Source organism: Euwallacea fornicatus, chromosome 10 (assembly GCF_040115645.1).
Source record: "Euwallacea fornicatus isolate EFF26 chromosome 10, ASM4011564v1, whole genome shotgun sequence".
In the NCBI taxonomy this organism is placed as follows: Eukaryota; Metazoa; Arthropoda; class Insecta; order Coleoptera; family Curculionidae; genus Euwallacea; species Euwallacea fornicatus.
In genome coordinates, this window is record NC_089550.1 from 3,028,064 (window position 1) to 3,046,875 (window position 18,812).

Below are 18,812 nucleotides of genomic sequence, written 5' to 3' on the forward strand. Positions count from 1 at the left end.
CGTTAAAATCCGTCCTTCGAAAACGATGGCCCATATTGATTCCACCCTGTCTGGGGCCTGAGAGACGAGGGTCGCAGCCCCTCTAACACTCTTCAGTGAAGTAATAACGAGAGAAGTTGCAACTGCCAATCGCAGATGTTCAGGCCAAATTGATTTCGCCACCGTGCGGGGTTAAATTTGTTTTTATAGAGTCGATTATGTCTACACAAAGGGGTAAACAGTGTTGTTTACCCTTTGGTATAATGGGCGTGTGTGAGGTTTTTAAATGGCGAGAGAGGTTGTGAATAAAACAAGACGGAGGCTAATTTGTGCGACCGATATGTGCCTCGTCCTTCCTCGGTTAGCCCATTTAAACTTTGTTAAACTTTAATGAACCGAAGCGGCTGCTATCCTGCTCGTCGCTTCTCTCGCATTTACGTTTTACGTCGGTAAGCTCGTTTTATCTAAAAGCTTTATCCGCAAACAGGAAACAATGTCAACAATATGGCTTTTACGGATAAAGCAAAAGTGGATTGATGGAATTGCCAGTCGGGTATTTGTTGATCTTGGCATTATCAATGAAAAACACGGCTTGGTAGCAGGAGGAATTTTCCCTTGTACATCCACAATTGCTGTCGTAAATCCTCCGCGAAATTTCTTTAAAAAGATTCTGATTATTTCGTGCAGCTCAGAAGTTGCTTGAGCGTACCTCATTCGGGTTAGCTCAAACTGCCCGATATTGACTTATGTTAATTCATATTATTTATTCAATTCATTGCTTCGTGATGCTTGAGGTGGTTTTTGGGAAGTTGGTGTACGTCGGTTAGGACGGAATAAAAGGAGTGGGGAATTCGAAACGATGTAAAAATGTGGTTCAATGTCATGAACCATGTATCGAAACGTTTTGGCCGCCATGGCAACATGCAGGAAATGTATCGGGTATCCGAGGTGCGGAATATACAGGGTGTTCGTGAATTGGAGTGTCAATATAACGTCCTCAAATCTGTTTTAATATACAGAGTGTAATGCCTTGTAACACCAATCCACGACTGCAACCATAGTCTCAGTTGTTCTTAATGCAATTATAATTCCCCAGATACTATCAAGTCCAAATTCACACACTTACTTACTTGATTGTATGCACTAAAATTCACTGCTGCAGATGTATCAAATATAAGACGAGGCAATACCGGATCCAACAGTGTAATTTACAGGGTCGGCTCGAGAATAATCATCTCGTGACTTAAGGCAAAGATTAATGCTGTCAACAGTAATTAATAGGCAGATCTGAATCGATTGAGATATCCCATATTTTGAGGAATCTTCATGGATAAGTTGGGCTATTGAGAGATCTTTGAGCGCGTTTTGAGGAGCTTCGAAAGTACCGACCAAGTGGCAAATTTGCTATAAAAGCTAGAAGTTGACCAAAAGACTATTGGAAAAGGTGACGAATTTGGTGTCAAAAGTGCTATCTTGCAACAGTGTCAGCGTCGGTGATTGTATGAACAGTTAAATCATTGCCCGTATTGGCCCGACTGCTTACGGGGACAATATCAATTTAATAACGTTCGACGGATATTTGCCATTTAACCCGATTGGAGGCATCGAAAATAAATTTAATCAACATCCTCCGGCAAAGAGGAGCAATTTGCCGGCATGCGGCATATCCTCTAATCTTAATTAGTTCGGCATTATCGGCGCATCAAGAGTCGCCGTTGCGCGATTATCGTCATCCCCTGCGCTCCATGCCGACGTAATTCACCCTGGCTAATTAAATTAACCGAGCCACTCCATTATTACGTGGCTGTATAATTAAGCAGGGACCCCGCCGGAACGTTGGGTTGTTTAGACGTTGCCTGGGGGAGAAAAGCGAGTAAGATGGGGAATTGCTGGAGAGAGAGGGGGGGAGGGGGGGAGAAAAATCCGAAGTAGTAAAAAAACTTTATTTTTGAGATCGCCTGCTGCACGAAAGCCTCGCGTTTTAATAGATTCTTGTTTGTGCAGAAACAGAAATAAAAACGTTAAATAGAGATGTTTTTCCCCGAAGGAGTCGGTCCATGTCACGTGTCAGGGAACATTTCCCTTTTTGTGGTTGATTTAATTATCTCCCCTCGGGCGTTTTCTTTTTTGAATAAGTAACGTCAGAAGCGAGTTTAAACAGATTGGATATGTCAGTTTTTGGAATGATTTTGGGGCGATAGAGAAGCTTTGTTGGTCAGTTCTGAAATGTTAAAATTTAGGGAAAAGTATTATAGCGAGGGAAAGAGAAATGACATGCAAACAAAAGTTCTTCCACTAAAGGCAATCAGGATCAAAATCGTGGAACAATTCACTCATTCCGATAACGAACTTTATGTAGAGAATAATATCATTGATCCGTATCTGAGGCAATTGGGAATTAAATGAGCTAGCAATATATTGAAGATATTTTTATCCATGTTTGTTCTAATTTCAGCCATAAAGTAGCCATAAAAAAGAATCCTCCCGTAATGCATTGGAAAATAAAAATTGTAATTGAAAAAATTAAATGATATTTTCCTAATTTTTTACAAATTGCCACCACCGTATCGTGTATCAATTGGCATTTATAACTAGCGCCCTCTGGTCTTGTATTACCAGTCGTGTGTTGCCAAATAGAACACGAAAATTTGTTTTCTTTCAATAAAAATTGCAACAATTAATGGTGAAAAATTATCTTAAATTAGGCAGAAATATTTGATTAGCGGAAAGTTACATTTTGAGCACACCATTTCCATGGTATAAACAGGTTTGATTTTGGTTTGGGTAAGGTCTTAACCGAAAGGTGCGACATGGAGATACGAAATAGGAAATATTTGTGTGTCTTTGTCTGACATATGTAGTCCGAATCTTGATGAATACGGAGAGTTTTTGCAATTCTTCTGTGGTAAGAATTTGTTCATCGATTTTATTAAGGATGAATTAAATTGAAAGCTTACAGTTGGCATTTTGGGAGTAGCGGGAAAAAAAATTACTTCAGTTATGTTCTATCTATTTGCTTAAAAAAAAACTATGCGGTTTTTAAAATAATTAGATCATTTTTATGCACCGTCTGGTACAAGTTTTCATTATGGGCGTGTCTTTGTTTAACTCATTACCCTACTCTAATTAGCATTAAATGGTTTTTTTTTGTATCATTGGGTGGGCCGATGGTAGCAGCGTGATTCAGTAATTTTATGAAAGTGAAAACCTCATATTCTTATTTGCTTTGTTTTGCAGGACTGAAATCTGTTATTTCAACTAAGAAATATCGTAAAAGTCTGTGTAAACTCTTTCTTATCCAAATATATGGTCATTTTGGCAGTAGATTTTTCTATGATTGTCTTCTATTTTTGAAATTTTCGTAATTTGCCAATTTGCTGCTGTATTATAACATGAATACCAAGAGCTTTTACCTGTCTTTTTCTCCGATTCTGTCGCTCCAATTCGGGATATCAATGGACATTTTCACTTTCCTTCATAATTCTTTTTCAAAATTCTATCGGCCTGCTGTAAACGCATTACATTAGATACCAAATCGCCAAATCCAAATCGTCGTTCGTCTAAATCCCTGCCCTCGGTCCCAGGATTAAGGGTTGCCTCCGAAGGGTCGACCGCAAAAACATCTCTGGATACAACGGCGGCGACAAGTTTGTTTTCCGCCCCGGAAACGTCCGCAAACTCAATTAAACCAGACGACAAATTAAAGTCGATTTAACTTTAAAAGCACCCCACCAGGCCGTGGCATTTGCATCGGAGGTTGGGAAAATTAAAGTGGACCCACAAAATTGTGTGCCTCTAGACCCTGAGCCCGGCTCTGTTTTTACCAATAAATCGACGGCTGCATGTTTTCGCACGCGAATTTCTTATTAAACTTATGGAAACACGAGTTTTGCGTGAGGCTGTAAAGCCACGGAATTGATAGGGATGCGTGTCGACTTTTCGAACAAAGAAATATAAGATAAACATGTAAATTGATGTGGCACCTGGCTTGGGGACAGGTTGTAGATTGTATCGCCGGGGTTAAAAGAGTTTTCCGACCATTCTGGCATCCACAAATTGTTTGTGCCTAATAAAAATTGCTTGTGCAACATCGTTGCAACCAGCTTTTTTAATCCCACGGACAATGTAAATTGCTGTAAACCAATAAATTTTCGGAGTCAACGTTATCCACTCGAACACAGTGAAAAAGAGTTAATCGATTGGCTTTTACTGTTGATAATAATCTAGAAAGTAAACATGAAACGCTCAAATAACGGGGTTTATGGTATATGCGAACAGGGCTTAAAGCCGCCCCCCATTTAAAATCGGACGCCATAAATGCAGGGTTGGTTGCCTGTCTGTCATTTCAATCGGCTTCCACCCGCTTGTGCGGCTTCCTAATTTCTTCGCGAATAGATATGCGTTCCTGAATCGAAATTTTAAGACAACATTATATATTTAGCTATCGAAATGGTAATAACACGGTTAAACGTAACATTAAGAATTGTCCTACAATCTAAGAATAACAACATAACACCATGCGATCCTGAAGCCAAAGATTCTCCTTAATCGGCAGGGCGGCACATCCCTAGGGTCGCCGTCGTCCCTTTATGCGGATCCGCCCTCGACAGACCGCATTATCGATCACGGACACGTGACCCGGCGCCCCCTCTCCGATGTTCCATCCACCCCAACCCCAGCTATTCCGAGCCGAAACGGGAGGGTGCATCTCTGATCGCACGTTGGAGATTTCATCTCGCTTTCACCTTTGAGAGGGATTGTTTTTTTGGTTTACGACCCTTAGGCCCAGTGGGGACCATGTCAATAGGGTCACCTCGAGCCGTTCCGGTTCGATGCGTAGCTTCCGATTAAAACGCGGATATTTTAATGGGTTTATAGCCAGCCATCTATGTGTGGTATTAGACGAGATTTCCTTGCTCAAACAATTACTTCACCTAATTACTTCCTAAACTATCATCCGTCTGAGCAATTACTACGCCCATTAAGGCGGTTTTAGATATCGTGCCTGGTGGCACTCGTAATTGATTGAGCAACTGCTCGTTATCGTTAGCTTCTAAGGAGTTAATTCGATCCCACTCGGCCTAATATCTGGTAGACGAGGCGGCTAATTCAAATAATAAAACTCCATAATCTAAACGGTCGGCAATTTAAAAGGTTTACTGGAGCGCGGAGCCGTGTTCCTCGCTCCCATTGTATGTAATTATGATCTACGATGGTACTGTGTACACGCATTGTTTGGTACGGTCTGAGTGTAATTTACTTTGCGCCAACGTCCTTTTTGCAGGTGAAATATTACGCGAAATGAGCGTAGTAATAATATGATAAACACGTCCGCACTTCTCTAACTCTGATAAATGACCAGTATTCTCCACGATAATAATCATAATAATGGACGCCAAAGGCTTTATTTCAGTGCCTACACATAAAGGTTATTAGATTACGTATTCAGAAGCGTAAAAGCAACTCGATTAATACGTTTATTGACGAAATGGTGAATGCAACTGTTATTTATGTTCTCAAATATAGACGTTTTCCTTGATTGTCGAATGTTATTGTCTTTGAACGGCTTTTAAACACTTCTCTGGCACATTCTCTTATCAGTGCAACTCTGTTCTTTTTTCTACACTTGAATTGCACAAAGGAGTTGTTTAAAATCAATGACTTATGTATATAATTCAAGAGTTCAAATTTTTACAGATTTCTGTAAATTTTTCACTTTTTTTTTCTCTCATGGTGCAATATAAAGAATTCACTACTTCATTAACTGTACTCAGATAGTTTGTTCTCGATGATCCTCAAAGAATTGAAGATTAAAATATGTAATTTCTTTCCAGGAAACTGCAGACGTGTGCATAGGAACTAGCGTGGGTACTATTACTGAACCCGACTGCCTAGGACCCTGCGAACCCGGAACAAGCGTAACCCTTGAGGGGATAGTGTGGCACGAAACTGAAGGAGGCAGGATTTTTTATTAATAATTTATTGCAATTTTTACTATAGTTATTTCTTTAGGTGTACTAGTAGTAAACGTAACGTGGAGGGGCAAAACATACGTGGGTACCTTGTTGGACTGCACGCGGCATGACTGGGCCCCACCCAGATTCTGTGATTCGCCTACCAGCGACTTAGATAATCGAACTCCTAAGGGTCGAGGTAAAACTATCAGTTCAGTTACATAATTGCGAGATTTTGAATTAATGCTAAAACTGGCGAAACATATTTTTGGTTTACGAAATAAATTATTTTGCATAGAAACCAGGTCCTCGGTCCATAGTAAACTGCGTAATGGCGGTGGTGTGAAAGGTGGTAGACGGGGGGTAGCAAATGGGGCAGGCCCCGCCAACGCCCCATCTTCCCCCACACCTTTTATACCCCCTCGACCAGACACCAAGAGGAAGGGTCGAGCCAGTGAGGAGGATACTCCACCCGTCGGGGGTAAAAAGGCCAAGGTTTCGGTCCCTCCTATCCCTACTACTCCGGTGGTAGTGGCTCCGGCGCCTTGCGGAAGCCCCCCACCTTCCCCTGTTTTGCTTGAGTGCCCGGAGCCCAATTGCTCGAAAAAGTACAAGCATATCAATGGATTGAAGTACCATCAGTCGCACGCGCATGGATCGGTGGCCGATGATGATGATACTAAAGGTATGTGAGTTTTCAAATATAATGTTGTTTATAATTCGTACTTGTATATGCGGCATGATATTTATAATATAATCTAACGCAATTTGCTTTAAAATTATTTTAGACGTAACATCGATGTCCGAGAATGATGAATCGAATATCGAAGCGCCCAGTCCAGTGACACCAGTCAAATCCCCGGATAAAAGCCAAGACAGTCCCTCAACTCCAGCCAAAAAAGACGGAAGTTCTTCCGAGATACCCTCTCTTTTGAATAATGCCGAATGCGCGAGTACTCCCCCCTCCCCAGCAACTCCTCCGACCGTCTTAGACGCGCCTCCTACGATCCCCAGTTCCCCTATTGCTCCCTCAGTGGACGCCCCCACGGGGAAACCTCAGGCAGTGGTCAAACCGGCGATATTGCGGTTTGGCACCACTACCAACACCCCCGAAGAATACTCAGCTGCCGCGCAACCTAGTGGGGTCTTTTCAAAGTCCCAAACTCTCCCCTTAACCAACCCTAGTCAGCCTATCTCAGGCCGATCTAGTGCCCCGGTGGCCCAATCCCCTGAACTAAATGGACCCCAACAGGAAACTTTGCAACCCCAATCTTTCGCCAATCAACTACAAGCACATATGACTCCTCAGCAATTCACGCAGCCCCCCAATATCATAGTGCCCACCCCTAACTCTTCAAACACGCAAATTTCTCCACCATCACCCACGCAAACTGCTAAACTCACCCAATTCAAAGTGAAACCCACTTCCGCCTTAATGCCTGAAGTTGAGAAACAAAAAGTCCAACAACAGGCTCAGAACGTAGCGAATCTTCAGAAACCTCAGAATTTCAAGAAAAAGAACAGGAAATCGCCCAATGATAGTCCTCATATGAGTCCTGCGGAGGGGATGGTGTTTGGAATGGAGCAGAGTGGGAGGGATGAAGTACAGAGCCCTGCATATTCAGATATTTCTGATGATGGTGCACCTGTCAATATGGATGGAGAGGTGGATAAGGGTAAAAGTGGCGATAAAAAGACTGAGGGAGGGCAAGGATTGAACCATATGGGCCAATATGGAATGTATCCGTATTTTTCGCAGCCGCACCAGTACGTGGTTCCTAACCAGCCGCAACAGTCCATGGAGGCGACTAGTAAAGCCAAGGAATCGGAGAAAGTTACTGAAAAGGTAAGTGATTGCAAGTGAATTTGAAACCAAAAATTTTCGGAAATAAATCTTAAATTAGAAAAAATCGAACTTAATTTAAAATTTCTGGTTGGTAGCCAAACTTTAGGACTTTACTTGAACGCCTCAACTCATTCTAGGCAACCGGTGATAAAGATGCCAGCAAAAAAGATGCACCCGACTATCCCCAAAAGATGCTCCAACAGCACTACTACCCTTACGGATACATGCCTGGGTATGCTTACAACATGGAACCTCCCAACTACGGGGGAGTCTCCTTACAGCAACAGCAACAGCCCCAACAGGAAGACAAACACACCAGCAAAGAAGACAGAGTCAAAGAGAGTCCCAGTCCTATTGAACAGCAAACGGAACGAGTTAAACAACCTGTGTCTGTTTCCACCAATATTCAATCAGTTCCTATCGGCGGCAAACCGAAACAGACTGAATCGAATAATTCCAAGGAAAAGCAGCATCAGAATGATACCCATCAGATCATTAAAGAGAGTATTGAAATAAAGAATCAGATGAATTCGTATATGTATCAGCGACAGGCGGCGGTGCAACAGTCGGCTCAATCGCAACATCATCGAGAGAGAGAGGAGGAAGCTCGGAGATATTACTTGTATGAACAACAGAGACGGAAGGAGTTACAGCAACAACCTACGCAGCAACAGCATCAGCAACAGGGTTCGGTGGACCATAAGCAAAGTTTGAATAAGGTAACATATTTTTTTTGTAGTTTTCTTTATAAGGGCGAGACGTAAACGCTATTTTTTGTGTAGCCGGTGGTACCTCAAAGTCCGAATGTCAAGTCCAAAGAAATTAAAACGGAAGAGAAGAAAGAGAAGGAACCGGTGAAGCAAGAGGGGGTCAAACCCACTATGGAAACCCAAGGCCCTCCTCCGCCCCCTACTTCGCAATACGCTTACATTCATCCGAGTTATATGCAGGGGGCTCACTACGGCGCTCTGCCCTTTGACCCTAGTCACCCCATGTACCGAGGGCTGATGGTTCCCGGGTATAGTAGCAGCCCCTATTTGCACCCACAAATCCCTCGCTATCACGCACCCGAAGATTTGTCGCGTGCACAGCCTCCTTCCAAGGCGATGGACATGTTACAGCACCACGCCCAATACTATTCCTCGCACAAGATCCATGAACTCCAAGAAAGGGCGATCAAGTCGCCGACTCCTAAAACGTCTGCTGCCAATGCGAGTCCCTCGACGAATCAAGCGCCGCCTGCTGGACAGTCTCCCGCGCAGATTAGTGCACCGCCACCCACCACGCAGGCGTCGAATTCCACCCCATCTAGCGGCAAGCAGACACCGGGGGACAATAACAAAGACTCGAGGTCGCCGCCGCCGCAAAGGCATGTGCACACACACCATCATACTCACGTGGGATTGGGGTATCCCATTTATGGAGCAGGACCGTATGGTGGTAAGTAGTGTGATTAAAATATAAGAAATTTGTAGACCGAAAATAAATTTAGGAATATTAACAAATGGCTTGAAAAACCGCTGACGCCGCCGAATTGTATGGGATTTTATATCTAAACTTTTTGAAATTGAGGACTCATTTCCGCAATGAACAGAGCGTGACGTCAATTCTACGAAGTGCATTATTAATCTGGAAAGAACAATTTTATCATTACTCACTTTTTGCTTTCTCACTGAATTTCCTCCTGTACTCCTTTATTTACTGTGCTACCGTCCCCCACAATTAATCTAATGACTAGACGTAGCAATAAAACCAAAATGACAGCTTTATTACCTTGCGAAATTACTGGTTGTTATTGACTTATCAACTAGCGTAGAAACGGTGGCAGCTACTCGTAAAAACCGGTTTATAGGGAGAAATAAATAAGATCTGTCAAAACATTTACAGGAAACGCTTTGGAGAAATATTATATAGTCTTAGATGCACGATTAATGCAAATTGCAAGGAAAATATTCGAAGTATTTTCCAAACAATCCACTAGTTTGTTTTTTTCCGCACTATATAGCTTGGCTGCAAAACACCCTTCTATGTTTTGTGTTATTTTGTTTCAGCTGCTGTGTTGGCAAGTCAGCAGGCAGCGGCCGTCACAGTGATCAACCCCTACCCGACCAAGTGAAACACCCCGGAAGGATCCAAGAAACTAACTAGTGTCGTAGAGAGACTTTCAAAGCATTCCAACTAGATGTGTCTTGTTATATAGTATGCACCGCTCGTGTTGTATTTTTGGCCCGATCTCTTGTTACGTACTCTGTTGTACAACTCATCGTTGGTCTTCGACCCATAAAGAACAAACACAAATGATCCGCGACAAGCTGCGACAAAATCGCTATGAGTTCGATTATTTTTTTCCAATAGGAACACAATTGTTTTGCAATGCAAACGTGTATTGTAAATGATTTATTTTCGTGTATATAGTGTAAAGGCATACTGTCTTTATCAAAGTCATAATATATGATATAGTAACAGTAGTAGACTGATAATTTACCTTTAATTAGGGTACGTGTATTTTTTAATGTCAAACTTTCGTTTTTATATTGCTTCGTAAAAAGTACATGCGAAGCTCTCTACATTGCAAAATGCCCCTGAAATGACTGCTCCAACTGTTTTTAAATATCCTATATACATATATAAAAACAAATTTAGTGCAATAAAGCTAAATGTCCTCAACCAAAAGAAATCTCAAATACCAGCGACGCATGTACTCGATTTAGGTGAATTAAAAGCCGTTTCAGTTTTATTGAAACGGCCGTTTTGTACTTTTAATTTAATTAATAAACACATTGGAGTCTGTACAATCCGTAATGTTCTGTAGATACGACGAGGTAAATTAACATGACAAAAACATTGATTATTATACACTTGTGCGTGTTTCGAAATCTATTGTTTGTACGTTGTTGTTATATTGCAGATATACGACGCATGTGTGCATATTAGGCTTAGTATTCGCGTTTTGTTATAATATTATTATTAATCTAGTAAATGTTTATTTATACCTTAAGTCTATTTTTAGTTGTAGCGTTTAATGTGATATGTAACGTTTAAAAAGTTAGTTTTTGACAAAGCATAGGATGCGCGGTATGTCGGCAGAAAATTACTTCCTGTACAGACTGCAAGAGGCTTCAGTGTAAAATTGCTTAATAAAAATCATTGATAGAAACGTTTTTTGTGTTTTATTTTTCCTTGAAAAAAGAATCGTCTTTAGTCTTAACTGCAATGAAATGGTTAATGCAAAATCAAAGGCTTCAGAAAATATGTGTTAAAATGACGAAATATACATTGAAGTAGAGCGTGCTGTGATTAATAGTGCAGGGTGTGTGATGCCCATGGGAAAAATTGCGCATTAATCACTTTGGAAAATGGTGGGTGCGGCATTTTCATAACAGTTCAACGACAAAAACCAAGAAAAACTGTGACAAACTCACAAATAAGAAAATTTTAGTTAATAATAGAAAGGGTAGGGAAATGGTGCAGGCGAAGTCGAAATCACTCAAGAAAAATAGAGCTAGCTCATTAACTAATAGAAAAAAAGCAGACCAAATAAAAGAGTAATCAGTGTGTGGCTACATAAGTGCGATGACGTTGAATAAACACACATAAAATATAAAATGGGCAGAGTTCATTTATTAACATTACTTTTTTTTATTTAGTAATATAACACCATTGGCCCCGAAATTATTATCATTAAACACAGATTTGGAAGTTTTCTATTCTCCGCATTAGTCTGTTCAAAATCCCGTGTAATTACATGTAATCGAACGCTTTTTTACATGCTTTTTTAATGACAGCAACAAGCTTCCCCTCCCCAAAAAACCCAAATTTACTCGCCAACGCAAATACCAAATCGGTTCCACAATTTCGCCGTTATCATGCGCCTTAATTGCTTCTTCTTTGTGCTGTGAAAGCAAATCAAAACTGCATTAATTTTTTCCCGGCATGAAAAAAGTCCTTTATTGGTTTAAAAGTTGGTTACGACACATTGCATTACGCTTGGATAGAGCGGTGTGTTCACAATATGTTCAAAAACCTGAATTTCTATAATGAACGATCCAATGACATAATAATAATAATAAAGACGAGGAAGTATGGTATCTATGCGGAACGCGCAATTTCATAAAATATTGGGTACTGGTCGAACCATCAAAAGGTACCTGGCACAGTAGCCAGTATTCGCGTCTGTTTCACCTAATTAACATCATGTAAAAGGACTAAAGTGACCATTTCCCTTGGGGATTACCGGCGATCATTTGATACATGGGCGTGCAGCTTCCACAGGATTTTGTTGCAAACTCAATCATAACTCAGTGTGTTTATTCCATTTCATTTAGAGCGATGCTTCGTGCGGTCATTTGTGCCACCCTTTTAGCTGCCTCAGGTAAGCCTTTGCTAGCCCCGTTCTCTTTTTGTAACCCTACAAAAATTTAAGCATATGCCCTTGAATCGGAGGTGAATTGCCCGAATAGCTCTGGCTCCACAACTCCATACAGACTTAAGACCAATCTACTGTGCGATTATGATAACCTTATTAGACCCGTCAAGGACCATAGAAACACCACCGTAGTGTTCTTCAAGTTGCTTTTAAAGTACCTCAGTTTTGTGAGTTAGAAAGTCCGAGAATCGTTTTGAATGTTCAACAATATAGTGAGTTTCAGGATCATTTCAATCACAGGTTGAGTGTCGATACTTGGTTTAGCGTTGTGAGTAGCAAAATTATTATTATTTTATCGGTAAAAAATATGAATTTCTATCACCCAGTACTGGACTGATCAGCACTTAGTCTGGATCCCCGCTGACTATGAAGGCATCAAAAGTATCAATCTTTCACCGTCCTACGACATATGGGCTCCAGATATCTCAATTTACAACAGGTAAACCCCTTTTTTCTTCCCTTGAGAAATGTAACCAAATTTTATCTCAGACACGATCAATCGATCGACCCCAAAGCAATTGGTGACACCATGTGTACCGTCAACTATATAGGATCCGTACTCTGTGTGCCACCTCTCCACTTTGACACCCTCTGCATCCCTAACCTGAAAAGGTACCCCTATGATACCCAGGAATGTACTGTAAGGTTCGGCTCGTGGGTGCACAAAGGGGAAGAGTTGTTAATCAAACCCGTAAGTTCCGCGCGTGATTTAGATGGGAAAGTGGGCTTATGGAGGGAATGTTCCAGTTTAACCCAGTGGTGGACATGGAGGATTTGGAATCAGATGGAGAGTGGAAGCTAGTGTCGTTTAGGGCGGTGGTTCATAAAGGGAATTATACTTGTTGTCCGAATAATACTTATCCCTCGGTGGATGTTATATTGGAGATCAGACGCAGCAGTGGGACGCACGTTTTTAATGTGGTACTGCCTTTACTGGGTACGTATTTCTGTAGTTTTTATTTCAGAAGCGGAATGAAGATGGTCTGGTGTAAACAGTATTTGTTTTCCACAGTGAATGCAAGTATTAGCACCTTTGGTGCTCCTATGTAAAACCAATGGTGGATCTACTTCCCAGTAAAACATTGAACTGTCCGCTAGTGTTTTTATCACCATCAAAAAAGGGCAATTTCTTAATGCACATAAAAGCAAAATTTTACGCGATAGCATCTAAATCACAAATAAAGGAAAAAACAGAAATTTTATGTTCACCTTAATATCAAGAAGATTTGGGGTAAATTTAAAAAAATTATTTAAATGTTTTTTTTTTATATTTAGTACTTTAGTTTTTGAGAATTAAAAAGGCCCTATAATAGATCCAGTAGCAAATAAAATAGTAACATATTTTAATCAGCGGCGAATTTTGAGGTAAGTGAGCCCCGTACGACGCTTCAGTGCCCAGCTGAACATTCGCAACTGTATACGATACCAGTTTAGTTTTCTCTTGTTCTGAGTCATTTTCGTTGAACAATTTACATTAAAACTTAGAACAACAATTACTCGTCCGTCTTTTTTCAGTCTGCATTTTGTTGACCATCACCACAATGGCTATGTCGCCCCTCAACAAAGACCGCTTCATATTAGGCTGCGTATCAGTTCTAGCACACATCTATCATGCCCAGAACCTCAGTTACATGATTCCGGTAACAGGAGAAGACCTCCCGAGCCTCCGTAAACATTCTTTAATAATTCACTCATGAACTAAGTAATATATATATATATATTTTTTTAGTAACAATTTCTCGAGATTCAACATTACTCTCGGGTATGAGTCTGATATTCACAATCATTTTGAAAAATTTAATGCAAAACAAGTCGCAGTGCCCCAATTGGGTAGCAGGGACGGCTTCGGCTTTAATCGGTTCCAGGCCCGGACAGTTGATTTTCTTGCCAGACAGTTCGTTTAAGGTTTGTTGTAAATTTCTTTTGATTTTCTTCTCTAAGAGTTAATATTTAGGGCGCGGCAGCTGCCCAAAAACAAGAAGATGGTGATACGATCATTTCCACCAGAGACACGCCAACAAACTCATCTACTTCCGATTGGTTCGTCATAGCTAAGCTCATCGATGTGCTTTTGTGTATAATTTACTTCTTGGTTTACGCCATCATTCTTTTGTGTTTCTAGTATTCAAGTACAAAACTGCAGCTTTTAGCCATTGAATAAAGTTTAATTTATTAAATAAGTAAGGATACGTTTACGTAAATCTGATCCCTCCTATATTTATTTAAACAAATTAGGTATCATCTTGACAATTGGTGTAAATTGAATTTACTCTATAAAAATGTATAGATGTGGACAGTATCACGCCAGAGGAGAAGAGGGGAGGTTAAGGTTGAGCAATGGCTAAGGACGCCTGACTAGCTAAGGCCAGTACTGGATGTAAGAAGTTCTGCTATATGAAGAAAAGTCAGAAATTTGAAGATAATTAGTTAATGCAATCGTTGTGCGTATATAGACACACACTTCGAACTATAAGTCTATGCAGGTATAAGTTCTGATTTTATTCAAGACCTGAAAAACTCTTTATAACTCTAAAAAACTGAAAAAAACTAAAGATATTCTTGAAAAGACGAGTAACTCTAGCAAAAGTGAATGAGTTCGGATAAAATTTGGAATTTTTATGAATATTGGAATTTATATTCCAAATTTTGTTACCTCTATTTTAGTTCACCATGTATCTCGGGAATTTGAAATCAAAGAACCACAAAAATTTTAGTTAATCCAAATGCGAAAAATGAAAGGATTTGGATGAAACCTTGAAAAAGGCGAATTTTTCTATTTTATTTTATAAACTTTATCGATATTTATATCCTTCGTCCACATATTAGGAATTTGACAATCAAAAAAATCTGAAAAAAATCCTCAATAGTGCTCCTTAAAGATCTTGTTACCTTTGCTAAAGATTCGAATGAAATTTAGAATTTTCGCGCAATTTTGGGAAGCATTGCATGTTGCATTTCTTCCAAAAGTTAAAGAGCTAATTATCCCTGAAAAAAATCGTAGTTGCAGATTAAATTTTACCACCTTTGCTGCATATTTTTTTAGCCTTGTTTGAGCTGACCAATTTTTAATTGTTATCTCTCACGTACATTTTTTTTATCATAGACATAATCTTTTGATACCGCAAACAGACGCCATAAAAACACGCTAAACCCAACTTTCGCGTATCTATGTCTTTGTTAATAACATATCAACGAGAATTTAATATTTATAAGAAATAATAGTTCCAACGTTGGAAAATCGAGTTTAAAACTCTTTAAACTGCAGCGCAAAATTAGGGGTAAAAAAAAGATTTTTATCTTTGGTTCCCAAAAAAGAAAAATTTCGAATTTCCACAAACGTGCTCGAGGCGCCATGACTTTGTTGCCATAGGCAAATCATATTCCTTAAGAAAAGAAATAAATCATTGCTTAATTACTGTGCTTAATGGAAATTATTTTGCATATACAACATGCCAATAAATAACAATTAATTTATTGAAAGTAGAATATCTAGACCCTGAAAGCGACTGGAGTATGTTTCAGATAAGATTAGATGGACTAAAAAGCAGTACCAACTTAATCAGTGTATTATATTCTTTGATTATTAATTGCTAAATTTAGAATCGTTAATCAAATTATTTCACTCGTCATTACTTAGTGTAGTTCCTGCGATTTCTTCTTTCTAATATGAAGAAAACAAATCCTGAACTAATTTTCTGAAGGAAACTCTACAGTTTTCTTCGTGAGGATCTTTTTTCACAGAAAAGAAATTTTTTTGCAATTTTTCCATTATACATTTCTTAAGAAGTTTGATCCAAAGCAAAGGCCAATTCAATGCCTTTCAGCAATAAATTCACTATTGTTTTGCAAGAATTTTGAACGGTTTCATCAGGTATTTATGTCAATAATCATTAATATAGGATGGTTTCTCCTCGCAACCTCATCTTAGATTTTGGATCCCCTGCTATCAAAGAATCCCCCATTTTAAATTGGATTAAACGTTCACAATTGAGCAGCAAACTTTGGTGTTTTTTACTTAAAATAATTATTTGTTTTCAAGGTAAGTCGAGGAATACCTTTGAGACTTAACGGTACGTGAAGAAATCCCTTACTGCAGCCATATTTAGAAGGTGCCAAAAAGTGCTCAGCATTCTGTATTATGTTATCCTCAGTTGGACTACAATACTGTTATTTTCCATATTGTTTTCTATAACGAAATCTTCACCTTATTCAGGTTCGGGCACATAGTTCTAACAACCTCAGGGGTAAGTTGAATTCTCTCGTCAATTAGTATCAGTTGCTACAAATGATTTTCAGTACGTCGCATTGATGGCATTAAGATTTCCGACAAAAACTACATAATTGGAAAACGTATCAGAAAGTTATCAATTCATGTAACACTCATATCTTCCAGTCTGGTTGCTGTAAGCCTGGGAATAGGGGCAGAATTGGTTGGTAAAGTAAATGATAGACGAAAGCATTTTGGTGTGATCCATGGAGCTTTAGGTGGTTATATGAAAACGAGTGTAAAACCCTAAAAATATATATACAAGTACATTAATTTTATCTTTAAACTCCTACGTTCTGACACTAGTTTCAGTACCAATTTCAGTGCTAAATCGGCATTTCAACTTGGTATGGAAACCTCTAATACACGGTTTGCTGGGCTTAATTTTCTTCTGGACAGGACTTGATTCTCTATTTAGAAAGCTGCAGGTCATTGAAAATGTATGTGGATCTAAGACTTTTTATTACTTCTCACATTTTAGGGTTACTTACATTGAGATCTAGATTTATTTTCCTGTTATATTTGACGACATAACTCGCAGATTTAGACATGTCAATCTGAATTTTGCCAGGATTTGAGAAATTACAGGTGTAATTCTTGAATTAGGTAGTACCTGTTTCAGTACTTAGTATGTTGAACAATATCAATGACCTTCCCATAATTCCCAATAAAATTCGTCCGAAATTTCCAATCAAAATTTTTTTAGATATTTCAAGAATGTTCTAAAAATTTCCATCCTCTTGAATACTTGTTCCCGTAATGCTCTCTTTTCCTTCTTGTATTAAAGAGGCACGTTTTAGTGAATTTTCAAATTGGATAATTCGATTTTACCAGCCAGTGGAAGCCAGAGGCGTAGAGACGAGGATATGCAAATTCACGACAATGCTTCCTCAATTGGTCGAAATGTGTAATGAAGCAAAAATTACCGCCCGTTGATACAGAAAAAACCAGAGACGTACGTGGCAAGGAGTTACACAACTTGAATTTTCCCAAAATTCATATCTTTCGTTCCTTCAACAATCATTCTATTAAGAAGTTTAAAAATCGAATAAATGCTTATGTCGCGATGAATGCCAATGGACAAGGTAACACTTTAAACTCTTCTTCGCTTTCTTAAGTCGTCACGTTAAAAGCAAAAATAAGAGGCCTACGACGAAACTTGGATTTTATGCGAATAGTGAGTTATATACCTTCTTATAGATAATTGAATAAATTTATCTATTCATTCAGTGAAAACCAGGGCGTACCAGGAACATTTTATTACCATAAAAATGCAAAAGATTGTTGGAAAACTGTGATGAGGCAATTCAAAGTGAGAACTGATAACGTGCTAATGGCTTTAGGCAATCTGGACATTTTATGTGTAAATTGCTTTATAGAAGTGATATCTAGGGACATATCAAGGGTAATTGCTTACACAAAGCATTCAAATCACACTATTTTTTTAATTTCTCGAGTACCAGGGCATGAGTTTGAAGTTTTTTTTCTAGCTGAATTTGGACAGCAGAATTCAGAGATATACCAGGCACTTAGCCGCAATATCTTCAAAAAATCATCAGCTTTATTAATAAATATTTAGTTTCTTTTAATTAGACCAAAAATCACGCCATTGGTTGCAATCAAGGTCAGAATTGCGCAAACACAAGGTCGTGACCTTGATCAATTGTGGCCTAGAACGGTTACGCGGAAAATTCATTTTTTTTTTAATTTAAAGGCTTTTTGAGCCAAAACGAGTCTAATTAGAAGGTTGAAAAAAATGCGGAATGATGGCTGGTCTTGAGTACTATAAATTTTGTGCAAAAGTTCTTCAATTGGATAATTCGTGCAGGCGCAAAACAATAAGAACCGACTTCCTATGTTATCTCGCATGTCCAGGGTCTGCATGGACACACGGTATATAAAAAAAATTAACAAATATTTTAGTAGTGGTAAGTATTTTTTACTTACAAGAAAAATAATTTACAATTCGAGTCCTCGTAAATTGGGGCTCGGCACGGTCTTCTAATGCCTGCGCCCGCAATTTACGAAAAACTAAAATAATCCAAAAATAATAATAAAATGCCCAAGCGGTTTTTGAACAATCATAATCAACAGATATATTAAAATTTATTAATGAACGCGTATTTTTCACTTCTCCTATTATCATTCGATTTATGTTGTGTCGCCAAAACTTTTTTACGTCATACAGCGTACACATTATTTATGTTATCGAGTATCTGCTAATTTTAAGGATAGATCGTTAACGTAACGAAAATAATTATTTATTTTAAAAATAATTTATTATTTAACGAATTACGATCTAAACATGTTAAGTGAATTCGGCAACAATTCAGGACTTAA

The 18,812-nt window shown here is 39.0% G+C and overlaps 2 protein-coding genes and 1 long non-coding RNA gene across 3 annotated transcripts in view; 2 read left to right on the forward strand and 1 right to left on the reverse strand.

Moving 5' to 3' along the window:
- sbb (scribbler) overlaps nucleotides 1–10,936 on the forward strand; it is a 51,219-nt gene extending 40,283 nt beyond the window's left edge. The window contains exons 8-14 of the mRNA XM_066286874.1: nucleotides 5,814–5,937; nucleotides 5,992–6,132; nucleotides 6,232–6,618; nucleotides 6,722–7,779; nucleotides 7,917–8,498; nucleotides 8,562–9,219; nucleotides 9,831–10,936. Of these exons, the coding sequence (XP_066142971.1) occupies nucleotides 5,814–5,937; nucleotides 5,992–6,132; nucleotides 6,232–6,618; nucleotides 6,722–7,779; nucleotides 7,917–8,498; nucleotides 8,562–9,219; nucleotides 9,831–9,895 (3,015 nt within the window). The 3' untranslated portion in view covers nucleotides 9,896–10,936. The remainder of the gene's footprint in view (nucleotides 1–5,813; nucleotides 5,938–5,991; nucleotides 6,133–6,231; nucleotides 6,619–6,721; nucleotides 7,780–7,916; nucleotides 8,499–8,561; nucleotides 9,220–9,830) is intronic.
- A 998-nt stretch (nucleotides 10,937–11,934) lies between these two features.
- On the forward strand, nucleotides 11,935–14,389 carry LOC136341657 (acetylcholine receptor subunit alpha-type acr-16-like). The gene is made up of 9 exons (XM_066286859.1): nucleotides 11,935–12,151; nucleotides 12,203–12,372; nucleotides 12,429–12,473; nucleotides 12,532–12,644; nucleotides 12,695–12,896; nucleotides 12,953–13,142; nucleotides 13,721–13,873; nucleotides 13,935–14,110; nucleotides 14,160–14,389. The coding sequence occupies exons 1-9, from the start codon at nucleotides 12,031–12,033 to the stop codon at nucleotides 14,325–14,327; spliced, it is 1,338 nt and encodes a 445-aa protein (XP_066142956.1). The 5' UTR covers nucleotides 11,935–12,030; the 3' UTR covers nucleotides 14,328–14,389.
- LOC136341661 (uncharacterized) lies at nucleotides 14,350–17,040 on the reverse strand. Its single transcript, XR_010732527.1, has 4 exons — nucleotides 16,964–17,040; nucleotides 16,788–16,894; nucleotides 16,261–16,718; nucleotides 14,350–14,595 (listed from the first exon to the last, which is right to left on the reverse strand). It is a non-coding gene; the product is annotated as an uncharacterized lncRNA (long non-coding RNA).
- Nucleotides 17,041–18,812: the final 1,772 nt, after the last annotated feature.